This window comes from Diadema setosum, chromosome 13 (assembly GCF_964275005.1).
Source record: "Diadema setosum chromosome 13, eeDiaSeto1, whole genome shotgun sequence".
Taxonomy (NCBI): domain Eukaryota; kingdom Metazoa; phylum Echinodermata; class Echinoidea; order Diadematoida; family Diadematidae; genus Diadema; species Diadema setosum.
Window position 1 is genome coordinate 14,637,565 of NC_092697.1, and position 14,890 is coordinate 14,652,454.

The following is a 14,890-nucleotide window of genomic DNA, read 5'->3' on the forward strand; positions in this document are numbered from 1 at the left end:
TTTTTGGGCTTTAAGTAATGTGGTCAGTGTACTTCCCTAAAAACTTGACTAAAATGTCAGGTGTTTGTATTTTGTTCCAAACTTTGACTTAAAAAAAAAAAAATCAACATCATGTAAAGTTGGCCCAGAATGCGGTCAAAAGCCAATCAACAGCCGCAGCAAATACAATGCCTGCTGGGCCCCGTTGCTAGAAACTTTGCGTTTAAACGCAACTTGCAACTGATTGTCACTGGCCAATCAAAATCATTGTTGCATGCATGTCTTCTTAATAGGGCAGACCCTGAGCCAATCAGAATGGTTGTTTCAAAATTAGCAATTATTTGCAATTGATTGCAACTTTCTTGCAACGGGGCCCAGGACATCTAAACTACACGCGAAGGCTACATGAAGATGTGAAGCTTCATTAAGAAGTTTACCCAAAGGACACACAAAGATTATACCACCACTCATGAAATTTGTTGCTGGAGCCTGAAAAACTCCACTAGTAGTTATACGATGGCTTAAGATGCCCTTACAAATGACCAAATGTTTAAGCGATCACAGCCAAATTTGAATATTCCCTCTATCGTGTGTCCATCCTTGCCCAATTTCATGGCAGTGTGATGCCTGTATGAACAGGCCAGAGACGGAGATCTTCCCCCCGACCACACCCACCTTGTACTCAAAGCAGTAGATGCAGAAGAAAAGGATGTCCAGCATCTTGGTGACCCGCTGGGGGCGCTGCGAGGCCCAGATCTCCTGCAGGGTGCGCGGCTCCACATTCTTCACCACCCAGATGAAGCACATGAGAAGGTCCTTAGTTGACTCTTCTGACAGGGGCGTCTGACCCTGGCTGGGCGAAGTCTGGGTGGTAACCATGGCAATGGGAGAGGTCAGAGACAGCAAATCGAGTGAACATTTGATAGCAGGAAAAACAACAACACACCAATGAATTTTTGCTCATTAACAAATAAACCCTCTTTGCTAAATACAATCTTTTGTGCATGAGGAAAAATCTTTAAAAAAGCTAACTCTGCCATGAGAAAATCTTATGTTCAGCACATAATAAAAGTCACTTGACCAAACATATATAAATATATCTATGTAAATATTAATGCATGAAGAGTGATATCCACACAAAATATGACAGAGTTCACTTTGAATTTGACATTAACATAGCACTGTAACAGGATTTCTTTGCACAAAAGATCGTACTAGTTACTGTGATTGAAACTTGCATATGATAACTATAGTTGCAGCTTATCTGTAGACAATATTTCAAGCTGTTACCAATACAATATTGCTGTTAAATGGTAAACCGTGTAACGGTTAGCTCTCTCTCTACTAACAGGTTACAGAAAGTCTTTTGAGTACAGAACTGGGCACTGTTTCATGAAAGTTGTCAGTCATCACAAGTTGTCAGTCTCTGACAATTACCATGGTAACAGTAAATGACCAGAGCTTCTCAGCCAATCAGAAACCAGCATATTTACTGAAATTGTCAGAGATTGACAACTGCCATGAAATGGTGCCCTGATCTGTGAGGTGTGTTGGTGGTTTGAAGAGTACTGTACTCACTTGGGTGCTCTGGGCAGAGTCCGTCCTCTCCGCGGCCCCCGTGTAGATGCTGGTTCCGGCGATCGCCATGGCAACAGACTGGTTGAGGGGGACGTCCACGTCCTCCATCTCCCCCAGGGCGGCCGAGGGCCGGTGCTTGGGGTCCACGCTGCCGCAGGTCAGCTGTGGCAGGGCGTCGGTGATGATGCCCAGGAGCGGCAGGTAGAGGGCGGCAACACGCATGCGGCACTCCCGGCTGGAGAAGCGCTGGTCGGCGTCATGGCACGCCAGCAGGTTGGTGATGGTGTCTATGGCCTGGCGATGCAGGTTGCTGTTACTATGGCAACAAGAAGGGAGATGAGTCATATTTGATATTTCAGCTACAGTTTCCATATCTTTCCTAAATGCCAGGTACACTTATGTGAAAATAACACCAAAATATGATATGAATACCATCGTGAAGCAATTTCGTACACCAAAATAAGATGTCAAAACATTTTACATTTTTTCAAAAATTTTCTTGATCAATCCCTCAGAATATTAAAATGAGCAAGCAAACATAAATAAAAATTGTTCATGTATGCTATATATTTTTATATATGTTTCATGTATGTCACATACAAAAATCAGAAAATGTTATTTTTAGCTAATACAGGTAAAAGCATGTTCCCATACCAAGATATATCAGAGTTAACATTTGTTCTTTTTTACTTTGAGTGGCTTTAAGAAAAAAAGATGTGAAATTTCAAAATGTCATATCTTCCTTATTTCTTATCTGATTTTTGTCATTTTTGTTATCGTTCTGTAGGGAATATTTTTTCTCTTTCTTTTGAAGTTTAATTTTGGGGTGGATTTCCTCTCTAAAGCATTGTGAAATCTCGGTACACCCTGGAGGGTACTCACTGGGTGGTGAGGACGTTGGCCAGGTCGGAGAGGAGCAGGGCGACCAGGTAGTGCTGCTGGCGGTAGTCGTAGGACAGCTCAGCCATCTTGTGCTGCTCGCCGAGCGAGGAGAGCGCCGTGGAGATGGAGATGAAGGAGCCGACGGAGGTGGTGCTGACGATGGACGGGGTCGGGGACGGGGGCCGCGAGAGGGACGCATGGGAGGTGGCCGAGAGGGAGGTGCGGAAGGGCAGGTTGAGCGTGACGTAGTGCTCGTGGCTGCAGACGATGCGCAGGAAGTCCAGCTTGAGCAGCGCCAGGGTCGTGGGGTCGTTCAGCGCATTGATCTTACCGGACACCTGCAGACCAAAGGAGGCACAATGTGGTCATCGTTTCTTTTTTCTAGGATTTAGTTTCTTTTTCTTTTCTAGGATTCCGTTTCATTTATATCATTTGTTTTATCTGTGCACAGATATGTGACATTGTTAGCCACGATGTTGCTCATGGCTGTGTCAGTGGAAGCTGTCACTGTCATACTGCTACTGTGGAGACACTCAATTGAGTGGAGAACAAAGAACACGCTGAAGAACAGCCCTGGCTGAAATTTAGGTAATTGTTATAACGCTGTTCCCCTGTTTCAGAACAACAGTCAAAAAGATTGCTTGCGTGTATACCGTAATCAAATGTGTGTACTTGTGTGTAATGCGTATTGCACAGCACTCATTGTCTAGAGTGACGTATCCTGGGCACACGTCTTTACCCACGTTGCGTAGTGAAGTAATATATCAATTTTCATGCACGGAAATGTCATATCACATTCAGTCTTTTTCAATAAATAGGATAAAAATTAACGAGTATAAAGTAATTGTGCTGCACAAATGTTAGAATGTGCATACACATATGTTTTGAGCTACTCAGCTCGAAAATGTAATCGCACAAAAGTAAAGACGCAAATACCTGCTTGACGTAGTTTTGGAGGAGCCTGAGGACGAAGCCTCGGTCCATGAGGGTCAGAAGATCCTGGATGAAGAAGGCTAGGCTGGCATTGAGGAGTTGGATTGCCTTCACCTCCTGGAGAATGAACATCCACAAAAAATGAGATCAAGAGAAAGGATAACTAATCTTCAGATAGGAATCATTAAAACCAACTTAGTTTGTAACTTTATCAAATGACAAACTGATCTAGTTCAGTATCAATCACAAGAAACACTTGATGCATTTTTTCCTTAAAAAAAAAAATCCAGATCAAATATGAATATTAATGATAATATAATATGGTCTCCTTACTTCAGGGTAGCCTCTTCAGTGTTGGCACTGTTCTACTGGTATAGAGGGCCCTGCCATTACTACATACCTGCCAACATTTCAAGATGAAATATCTTACTTGTGGATTGCAAAAATCTTATTTTATATGCAAACTGAAGTTAAAAATCTTACTTTTGGTCAAATCTTCAGAAAATACACATGAAAGGTATATCTAAATATTTTTTAAAAATCTGATTTCTCTGACAGAAAATCTGATTTTGCTATTTTTAACGTAAAAAATCTTACTGAATCTGATAAAATCTTACTAGTTGGCAAGTATGTTACTACATTGTATTACCCTAGCATTGCCAGGTACCCATTTATACACCTGGGTTGAGAGGGACATGATGAGAAAAACCATCTTGTCCAAGAATGTAAGCACTGGACTGTATTCCAACTCGGGTCCTCCGGTGGAAAGTCATGAGTCTTATCTAATATGCCACTAAAAGTATCATCAATGATACATATGAATATTCAACAAAAATGAAGCACACTAAAGACAAATATTTATAAACAAAATCTATTGCCAGTGCAACTGATTCACATCACATCCCCATTGAGTGCCATACTGTTAAAGAGTATGTCAGAGTACTAAAATAATGTTCTTGTCATTCTATGTATATCAGAGCCCACATTACTGTTTGTATTTAATTTTATGTGTTGGTCAACTATGCCATGGTATAACATTAATTTTAGTATCCCCTTTGAATTATAGGTAGATAACAAATGCTTCAAAAACTCTGCTAGTCTTCGCCACAAGATTTTGATAGCAGATTTTCCACATGACTGTGCAGAAAGCAGCCAACCTTAGCATAGTGTACTCGACATGCATGATGCATAGATCTGTCTAAGTATGCCAATTCCCAGCTCCAGAAGATGTGGAAGACCAAGGAAGACTCGGTCTGAGTGTATCAAGGCCGACATGAAAATATGAAACCTAACTCATGTTGACCCATGAAACGAAGTGGGAGGAAGTGCAGGTGTTCTAAAGACACTTTAACCACCTGCTGACTACCCCGGAAACTGGAACACCTGCAGCAAATGTAAACTAAATTCAGAATCACAATCAATATACCAAAGTGTGAAAGATAAATGCACTAATTAGAAGTTGTCATCTCCGAATTTTGGCACACCTTGTTGTATCTCGCGATGATCTCGGTGGTCACCATGGTAACCACGGAGTTGATGTCATTACAGAAGCTGTCGGTGAATCTCATCTTGCGGTAGGAATCAAGCCTCTCGCAGTCTGCTAGGTGTTGCGCCATGCTCTTTACCTGGAAAACAAATATTATTTGTAGTTTGTGTTACCCATTTGTAGGCATGTCATTTTCACACAATGAGCCACAAAGCACAAATTTCCACTAACCTGTCATCTATGCAATGTAACATTGATTGGAAGGTGGGGGTAAGGACTGAACATAGAGCTGCATTTACATATCGCTAGAGGGCGTACTCATTTAAATCGCTGTGATCGTATGGAGAGCTCGCCGCCATTACTAAGAGTGGCAAGTGAGAGTGGCAAGTGCATTACATGCGCACTGCATCTGCCAAAATTGTGCAGGCAGACGATATTGCCAGTGCGTACTTGGGCTTTAAATAATTCTGTATTTTGTATTACAGATTTTCTAACAGCCATTTATGATGTATGTCAAATAATTTGAGAATTAATATCCCATGACAAGATTAAATGCATTAGCTGTGTAGTACCGTTCAGGACTGTGTGTGTGTGTGTGTGTGTGTGTGTGTGTGGGAGAGGGAGAGAGAGTATGTGTGGGTGTGTATGTTTGTGTGTGCAGGCATATTCACAGGTTAGGATTAGATAGTGAAAATATAGTTAAAGTTTGGGAAATAGGGGAGGTTGTTGTAAGAAGCCAGAAATTTGAGGGAAATATATATGATTTTTATTCTGTTGATAAAGAGGAATATAATATTTCTTTGAAAATTTTTGAGAATGTAATTTTATTGAAAGATGTTTCATTTAGAAAGGTGTATGAACTCTTTGTTACAAATTTACAGCAATTGTATGTTTTACGAATGAAAGATGGCCAAAATGATTATTTGTTTTCGAAAAAGGAAATTACACATATATTTTTAAGACCAAGAATGACAACACTTCTAACAAAACTTAGGGAATTTCAGTATAAATTATTACATGGAGTTGTTTATACAAAGGAAAATCTTTTTGAGTTTGGTTTCGTTGCAAATAACCGGAGTTCTTTTTGTGAGCAATCGGTAGAAACATATAAACATTTATTTTGGGATTGTGTGTATGTTAAGAATTTGTGGCAGGAAGTGATAGATAGGTTTGAGATGGCAGATCTTCGAAATATAGAGTGGAGAGACGTTCATTTTGGTGTTACGGGAAGGGATCCAAAAGTAAAATTTTATAATACAATAATTTTTATTTTGAAATATATCATTTTTAGATCTAGGTCGGAGGGAAAAATTCCTACTTTGGAGGAAATTTGTAAAAGAATAATAAGTTTTCGGGATGAAGAAAAAGAAATTGCTATAAAAAGAAATAAGCTGGGATTACATTTGCTGAAATGGGAAAATGTTTCTGAATTTGAAAGTCGTTTTTATTAGGAAGGAAGGTGGTATCGCTTCGGGTGTGTTTTGTGTGTGGGGTGTATGTGTGTATGTGCGTTTTTGGTGTTGGTGTGTATGTGTGTTGGTGTTTGGGGTGTATGTGTGTGGTGGTTGTGGATGTATGTGTTTGGGGTTGTGGTGGGGGTGTGGGATAGGTTTGAGTGCATCGGGATTGGTGGGGGATGGGGATTTGATTTCAATGAAATGATTTCATTCTAGTTTGTATAACGTATTTTTGTTGCTTTTTTATGTATATACCCTTGTATATATATACCCTTACATACTCGATTTATAATCGAGTTGTTATGTTGAAGAGAGATGATTGGCAGTATAAGTATACCATAGTCAAAGATACATATATATATATATATATATACATTTTTTTTTTTTTTTTTTTTTTGGTACATGTCAATACTTTCTCGTGAAGAAATGGTCAGTAGGATTGATTTATAATCGAGTTGTTATGTTTGAAGGGAGATGATGGGCAGTATAAGTTGGTAATGGATTTGTCTTTTGAATGGCATTTGTACCGTTCTTATGTTCATGTTACACCCAGAATGGGTTGATTTATGATTAATTTGAATGAAATCAATAAAATATCATTGAAAAACAAAATATTCACTATGTCCCATTCAAATTATTGTATTCCAAATTAAGGTTGAGGTGGGGGGCTTCAGTAAGTGTGTGTGTGTGTGTGTATTTGTGTTTGTTATGGATGTGTATGTGTGTGTGTGTAGGCCTACTTGTGTTTGTTATGGATGTGTTATGGATGTGTATGTGTGTGTATTTGTGTTTGTGTCACCCGTGCGCGCACGCGCGCGTGTGTGTATGTGTGTGTGTGTGTACAAGTAATGATCCTTTGATCTCAAAATACACCAAATTCACTCTGAAGCTACCTTTTTTTCAAGTAGCCTAACTACTTCTGTAAAAGTATGGCCTTTTCCTCTGATTTCAGCGATTTTGCTACCCTTTTCACTATACGCGCGTACATCGCCCGTCCGTGAACAACCCCTTTTACACGCATTGTTTATACAGGACTTGTAATGGCAGTGTCCCCAGGGCTGTAGGTATGGGGGACCTGGCCCCCCCCCCCCCCACCCAAAAAAAAAAAAAAAAATGTATGCCACCATGTGCCTCCCACCCCCACCCCCTGAAAAAAAAAAAATGCTTAATAAAAAATAATCACAGTAGCAGTTCAAGGTGCCCCCTACAAAATTGCGAGGCCCCCAGTGCCCCCTACTGGAAAAATCCTAACTATGCCACTGATTCCCGCCCCCGGGGTTACAAATTATCTCCAAGTTGCGTTCACCACTCGATCAATCAGAGCTAATTAGCTGCGTAGCTGCACTTAAATGTCCGCGATACATCCGCGATGAACAACCAGCGCTCAGCGTATGAAAATTGATACACTACTGAGGAGATAATTATTTAGCTTTAATTTACATAAAAAATAGCAATTATATTGCCTAACGCGTGGTTTTGTGAATGAGATTATCAAATTATCACTCAAATCGTTGATTTTCATCGCGTGTACATGTACGTCTTGCAAAGGAGCAAATCGGGTGGTTGTCAACGCAACGGTACATTGGTAATACACAAGCGATTCGCACTGTACTGAAGTTTTGCCACTCTTAGTAATGGCGGATCGTGCTCCATGCGATCACAGAGCCTTAACGTGCGCGCCTATGACGAGTCCGCACTCTAGTACGTATAATACAGCTCTATGGGACTGAATACAATTCTATTAAAATGAAGAAACAATATATTTGCTTCAGAAGAAAAAAGTGTAATACAAACAGAATGGAAAAGACAATGGTTATAATTAATGAATGGACATTTACAGACACAAAACATTTTGAAAGAGAATGCGCTTTGAAATAATTGTCACCATTCCAAAATTTTCAGTATAGTTCTGACAAACTGATGTCATCTACCACCTATATGTACCGCTTGTGTGATGACAAAGTTTCTGTTTATCACTGTTTCTATAAAAATCACACTAGTCCACCTGAAACCATTTCTGCCGAGTTTCTCAGTGACATCTACATAAAAAAACGTAAAAGAAAATATTCATGAATGTTCGCATGGTCTTCGAGTCATATCAATACCCCTACTGACATCTAGTCAATTCATGCGATTATATGACTACATTTTCAACAGAGTGAATATATGTTTGAGATATTTCACATATAAACATCTGTCACCAGTTCTACAAATAATTGGGGACACTAAACGTGGGACCTGCATGTCCAATGGAGAAAATTCTCCATGTAAATGCACAACCCTTGACCATCGATCGGTCAACTCACAATGAGTTCGAAGAAGAACCAGGCCCTGTTGAGAGCTTTTTCCTTGGCCTTGCCATTGGACACCACAAACTGAAGGGTCAGCTCCTCATGAACCAGCTGTAATTGAAAACACAAACAGGTTGGTATGACTGAAAGGAATTTATAACCAATTCAATTCAATTCAATTCAATTCAATTCAAACTTTATTTTCACTGTTTTAAATAAAAACACAAACAGGTGGATATGAATGAGAGGAATTTATAGTCAGCTGTAATTGAAAACACAAACAGGTTGATATGAATGAAAGGAATTTATAACCAGCTTTCATTGTAAACACGAACAGGTGTATATGAATGAAAGGAATTTATAACCAGCTTTAATTGTAAACACAAACAGGTGTATATGAATGAAGGGAATTTATAACCAGCTGTAATTGAAAACACAAACAGGTGGATATGAATGAAAGGAATTTATAACCAGCTGTAACTGAATACACAACAGGTGAATATGAATGCAAGGAATTCATAACAAGCTGTGATTGAAAACACAAACAAGTGGTTATGAATGAAAGGAATTTATAACCAGCTGTAAATGAAAACATAAACAAGTGGATATGAATAACACAAATACACAATAAGATTGTCATATGTCAAAGGAAAGATGGATAGAGATCATCTGTAGATGAATGTATTTAGATAAAAATGAATAAAAAAGCATCAATGTCCTCCAAAATGACATAACACCTTTAGAAAAAAGATGCTCTTTGAATAATCACAATTAAAGAACGTGCACTGACATGTGCATGTGAAGGGTATGCTTACATTGTATTTCATGTTCTTTTTTTGTCCATGGACTGAATTCAAACCATGGATTTGATTTAAACTCCCTTTGGGAATTCAGACCGTAATGTTTAGATGGAAGATGCTGGGTAAGGACAAGAAGGAAAAAAAAAATTATGTCAGGTCTAAGTTTGATTCTATTTGTTTGAGTGTAGTACATTTCTCAGAGCAAACGTGATGACAGAATGGAATCGCACTGAAACAGCCAGCTAAATCTCACCTTTCTTGGAGGGACTCTCCCTCCGAGTCCGATCACGGGGACGTTGCCCATGCCGGTAACCGACCGGCTGGGCGACCGGGCCGACCCCTGCCGCTCGCTGCCAAAGCGGTTGTGCAGGATGGCGTCCATGTCGTCCTCCGGTGAGGGGGGAATGCTGAGACTGGCGCTGGAGTTCCTCAGGCTCGGCCGGTGCTTGAAGTTCAGGCTGTTGGACCGTGCCACGGTGCCGTAGTTACTGAAGTTCATGGATTGGGTGGGTGTGCCAGATGCTAATCCTGTGGTCAAGGAAAAGGAATCTGGGTTAAAACTTTCAACTGGACAAACCGCTGCAGCCTTTTCTACATGAATTAATTTTTGTGTGATTATTGATTGTCTTCGTTGATACACACTGGATAGCATCATCATCACCGTCACCATTATCACCATCGACATTATCATATTTACTATCATTATTATCATCACCATCATTAACACCAAATCTTCACAGTCATTTTCCATTCTATCAACACATTTATAACAATTTTTTTTTCTTTTTTGACAATCACTTCCATAATTTATTGGTTTATCTCATGGCTTACAAAATTCAATGCTCTTTTGTAATCTGGATATACAGCAATCTCAAGCACAGACATTTTCAATACTTGTAAATGCTTTACAATGGAAGATGATCATGAATTTGTATCTTTTGACGAAAGATCAAAGATAAAAAAATCTTGGAAGAAGCTTTGGGGACTGCGGGGGGTGGGGGTGACAAATAACCAAGAAAGACTAGGGAGCCATGTGTCTTACCTGCTACCAGCGAATCATCGTCCGCATCTGGGGGTCTGAAGACGTAGTGGACAAAAGAAGCCAGGAGGGAGTTGCGGCCATGATTGTCCAGTCGATTGTCCAGCAAGACGTGCAGGCGGTCAACGATCTCCGCCATGGTCTCGAAGCAGACCTGACCCATGTTCACTGTTGTAGAATTAAATAATGCTGTGATCTGACATGTTGCTAATGACACCACAACAGTGCATCAACTCTGTCTACCAACAGCATCTGGGTCACACCTTGTAACTCACCATGACAAAATGAAGATTGGACATACTACCTTTTACCATTCTTTTCTATGACTGGGATCAATATTCCACGGTCAAAGGCATCAGTGCAATATGGGCTGTTTGATACAGGACATTACACATACTGGTATAAATCACTCACATGTACTTGAATAATGCCAACGCTAACTGAGATTTGAAGGGATATAGTAGCTATGTATTTTTATAATGACACCATTATGGTGGCCAATGTTTTAAGAAAGCATGATTTGGAAGGGGGAGTAAAAAGAGATTCTTCGGTCCACTCACAGATGTAACCATTGATGATGGGTGCCTTGACCATCATGAGGATGAGCTTGTCCATGACGATGTGGAGGAACTTGACCAGTGGCTCGGCCGTGGCGTGGCACAGGTTGCTGGTGCTGTTGACCAGCTCCGTCTCCATGTTCTGGTCCCCGATGGAGCGGGGGATGCTCCCTTGCTCCACGGCGTGGCACAGGTTGAGGAAGCGGTCCACACAGGGATCCTGTGATGTGGGTAGGAGGAGTCGGGGGGAGGGGAATGGGCGAGTTTTTGTAGAAGAATGCTTTAAAGTGTGTCACAACAAGACCAACTTAACAAGTAACTTACCCGCAACTATCTTGGTCAACACATATAGATTAGGCCTATACCATGTTGGTTCCATGTCAATGAACAAAAATCCTGAGATGGCTTTGCTGCTTGAGGTTTAACTTTACCTAAACTAAATGGACGGCAACTTGACATTGATAAAAATAACATCTAGGTTCACTCTGACCTTGAGGCCTGCTTTAGTACTTGCTAAAATGCGAAAGAACACACTGGTAGCTATTCAGCATCTTAGGTAATGTTATATTGTGTAAATAAAGCCTTCATGAACAAATACACTTAGCCATTGCTTGCTGAGCGTATTACTGGCATTTGATTACGTTTTCCCCAAAACTTGGCCTTAACATAGGTAGGCACACTCTGTCATCTGCAACCATGCGACGGTCACTCCACAATGGCATTACAAAAGGGACCGACGGGATTGTACCGTCGGTGTTCATTGACAGTTTGTTTCATCACATCTGTGTTGATCAGCATAGAAGGCACACCAGTGGATGTGCAGGTGGGAGAATGGAAAAAGAGTTGCGATTAAATTTCTAATGCAAAGAATCAAGTTGCATGGATTCAAGAATTGCTGCTTTAATTTAACTGTCAATTATGACTGTGTTCCCAGTGAAACTTTTATCACCCTCCCCTGCTGAATGTTACACTTACCTGAGGGTGAACGGATGAGGCTGCCTTGAGGGTGACATTAAAGAGCTGCCGGTGGCCATCCACCCACTTCATGCCCGGAAGCTGGACCTGGGGTGGGGTCAAGGAAGATGATTTGATTTTAACACATTCGCTTACCGTTGTAAGTTGTAATTCATCAGATGTATTTATAAGCCTAGAATGAAGACTAGTCTAAAAAGAGGCGTGGCTTGAGCAGGAATGCAGACACAAGTTAATTCGTTATTTCTACGATACTGCCATGGGCAGCAAATTGTTTTGAATCAAGTACATGTATCACCATTTACAATTTTCTGTGACCAGCATTTATCTTATAAATCTTATCAAACAATAACCTTTTTTCATTGATAATCTTACCTTTCACCGTCTCACGTCAGATTGTTTTTTTTCTTTGAGAAGAAGACATGGTGTAATTAAAAATTCTGCATCCTATTGGTTGCTATTCTGTCTTTGAATAAGTGTATACATATCATACCTGTACATTGCATCTGAGGCATATAATACATGTGTGTATATAATCTAATTTTCACTTACAATAAGATTAAGAATGTATACATCTATCCCTTGCTAATCACGACAGCAAAAACATATCGCGCAGTTGTTTGCTGTAGGAACAGTGCCCTTGCTTTTAAGCAGCATCACTGCAAAAAGTCCTCCCAACATTTGTGCGCTAAAATGTTGGCTACAGTTCTGTCAAAATTTATGCATCAATGCAAGAGTGAACTAAAAAAAGAAAAGAATATCATCTATTTACATGCAACCCAGTAGTATGAATAAAACCTTTTAGAGTACAGGTAAATGCAGTGTAAGTCAGTTCTACTAAATTATGAGATCATGTGCAAAGAGAAAGATGAGAATACATGTGTTTGTGTGTTCGTTTGTTTGTTTGTGTGTGTGTATGTATGTACACATCAACACAAAAACACACATGACATTGAAAAAAAAAAACTCAGAAAAAAGAGCATACACAATGAAGAATGAGAAAAAGGTATAATTTCAGAGACCGAAGATTAGACATGAAACGGCGAAGGGAAAACACACAAAAGCGAAACAGACAAATCATTAACGACTGTTAGCATTTCACATTTAACCCATGTACAGAGGACAAAAAAGAACAGGATCATTACAAGAGGATGAGTATGAATAAAAAGGCAGGAGCACATACAAATGCAGAAGGAGGGAGAAAAATGTCATGCTGAACACAGAGGGAGACACACACATTTTAATGACCCACATCATGTATATATTAATATATTTCTTTATATACTATATTTTGAAATATATACTACATTTCTATATATCAAATGGCCTACATAAATACTGCTAAAAAGTGATTGGTCATAAAGCAATCATGTGACTTATGAAGCAGGGATCAAAACTGTTATATTGCCCGCAGTGAGGTCGTGTCAGATAAATATAATTTGACCAGCTGCTGATGTGGGTAGAATGAAAAGAAATGCACACATCATATACATATAACATAGTAAACAAATATTGTCTTGTCAATGGTTGTAACACAACACTTGACAGTTCCTGTAATAGGAGCTGTATTTTTTCCCTCAAGACAATATTTTATCTCAGTGCTGTGTGCCTTGGGAAAATATAATCTCTTGGGGGATATAACTCCCGTTGGATTCATGTCAAGTGTTATATTTACAACTCTAAACAGGCAATATCTGTTTAATATGGTATGTGTTCAGATAACTGGACATGGTGATGGCATATCTTTTTTCTTCATATCATAAATACATATTTTGTGGTGGTAAAAATGTGGTATATACCTGGTAAGCTCTTCAAATGATACACGTATATACTATTCCCATGACAACCACAAATAGCAACGGCTAAGTAAAAATAGGATACAATTGTAATTTGATGTGCATGTACATGTATGCTTCGTGGAGCAGTCAACATACATGGCAGACCAGCACAAAAATGTCCTTGCAAATGGAGGCTACTGAATTACAATGCAGTTTCATGAAATTCCTCAAAGTTCAAAATGCAAAATGGTGACTAATTATGTGTTACATAGTGGATAAGTAAAACAATCAACACACACAACCTAAAATCAAGCCCATACCACATTGTCCATGGCATTCATGCTGTAAAACAATTTACTAGTGTTGTTCCCAGTACCAAAATTTATCTCATGTAAAATAGTAATCTACTCATCAAGTTAGACTCTTATTCTACTGATCTGATCTAAAATGATGTTTCTAAGAATGCTATACAATCACACACCGAACCCCGAGGCATTTTTGTCAATTTGTAACTAGCTAGACTTGTCTAACTTTGATTAAAATTGCAATATTTACGTCAATATCCACTTTGGTAGCACCAGATTCAATATTCATGGAAAAAAGGAACAAAATGTCCCAGCATGCAATTTACATACACATACACATGTATAAGTCATGGTTACATAAACTCATCATTGTGATATTACTACACAGACTGTCATGTAAAAATCTGTTAAATTCTAGACAACAATCTACAGACATTTACATTTATAAATGAATTATGGAAATAATCTAATTGATTATTTTAGTTGTTAGATTTTTATTCTAAATTAAAGTTTTGTCTGTTACAGGTTACTGCCTAGATAGTCCTTCTCTGTGTTGTGTATAAAAGAGATACTCTGATGGCAATCCAAGCTGACAACTATTCCATGACAGTTCTAACTTGCTTCAGCTAAGTAACTGTGGATGGATGTTATTCTGGACACTCAACATACAATCTTGCTCTTCTGCTACTAAAGCAGGAGGTCACTACTAATGATCTCAACTTTCCTGCAACCAGGCATCTGTACCGATACAGAAGACTTCTGCTTGTTGGGAGAAAGTATAGCTACGAGTAACAACAAAATGATTAAGCCTCAACTACCCTTTATATTTGACT

General features: G+C 39.3%; 1 protein-coding gene across 1 annotated transcript in view; it reads right to left on the reverse strand.

Moving 5' to 3' along the window:
* Positions 1-14,890, reverse strand: part of LOC140236801 (dedicator of cytokinesis protein 7-like) — a 52,838-nt gene that overhangs the window by 17,669 nt on the left and 20,279 nt on the right. The window contains exons 17-26 of the mRNA XM_072316736.1: positions 11,978-12,064; positions 11,006-11,222; positions 10,419-10,613; positions 9,660-9,934; positions 8,622-8,717; positions 4,857-4,997; positions 3,376-3,489; positions 2,440-2,777; positions 1,558-1,873; positions 655-843 (exon numbers count right to left, since the gene is read on the reverse strand). Coding sequence (XP_072172837.1) covers positions 655-843; positions 1,558-1,873; positions 2,440-2,777; positions 3,376-3,489; positions 4,857-4,997; positions 8,622-8,717; positions 9,660-9,934; positions 10,419-10,613; positions 11,006-11,222; positions 11,978-12,064 — 1,968 coding nt within the window. The remainder of the gene's footprint in view (positions 1-654; positions 844-1,557; positions 1,874-2,439; positions 2,778-3,375; positions 3,490-4,856; positions 4,998-8,621; positions 8,718-9,659; positions 9,935-10,418; positions 10,614-11,005; positions 11,223-11,977; positions 12,065-14,890) is intronic.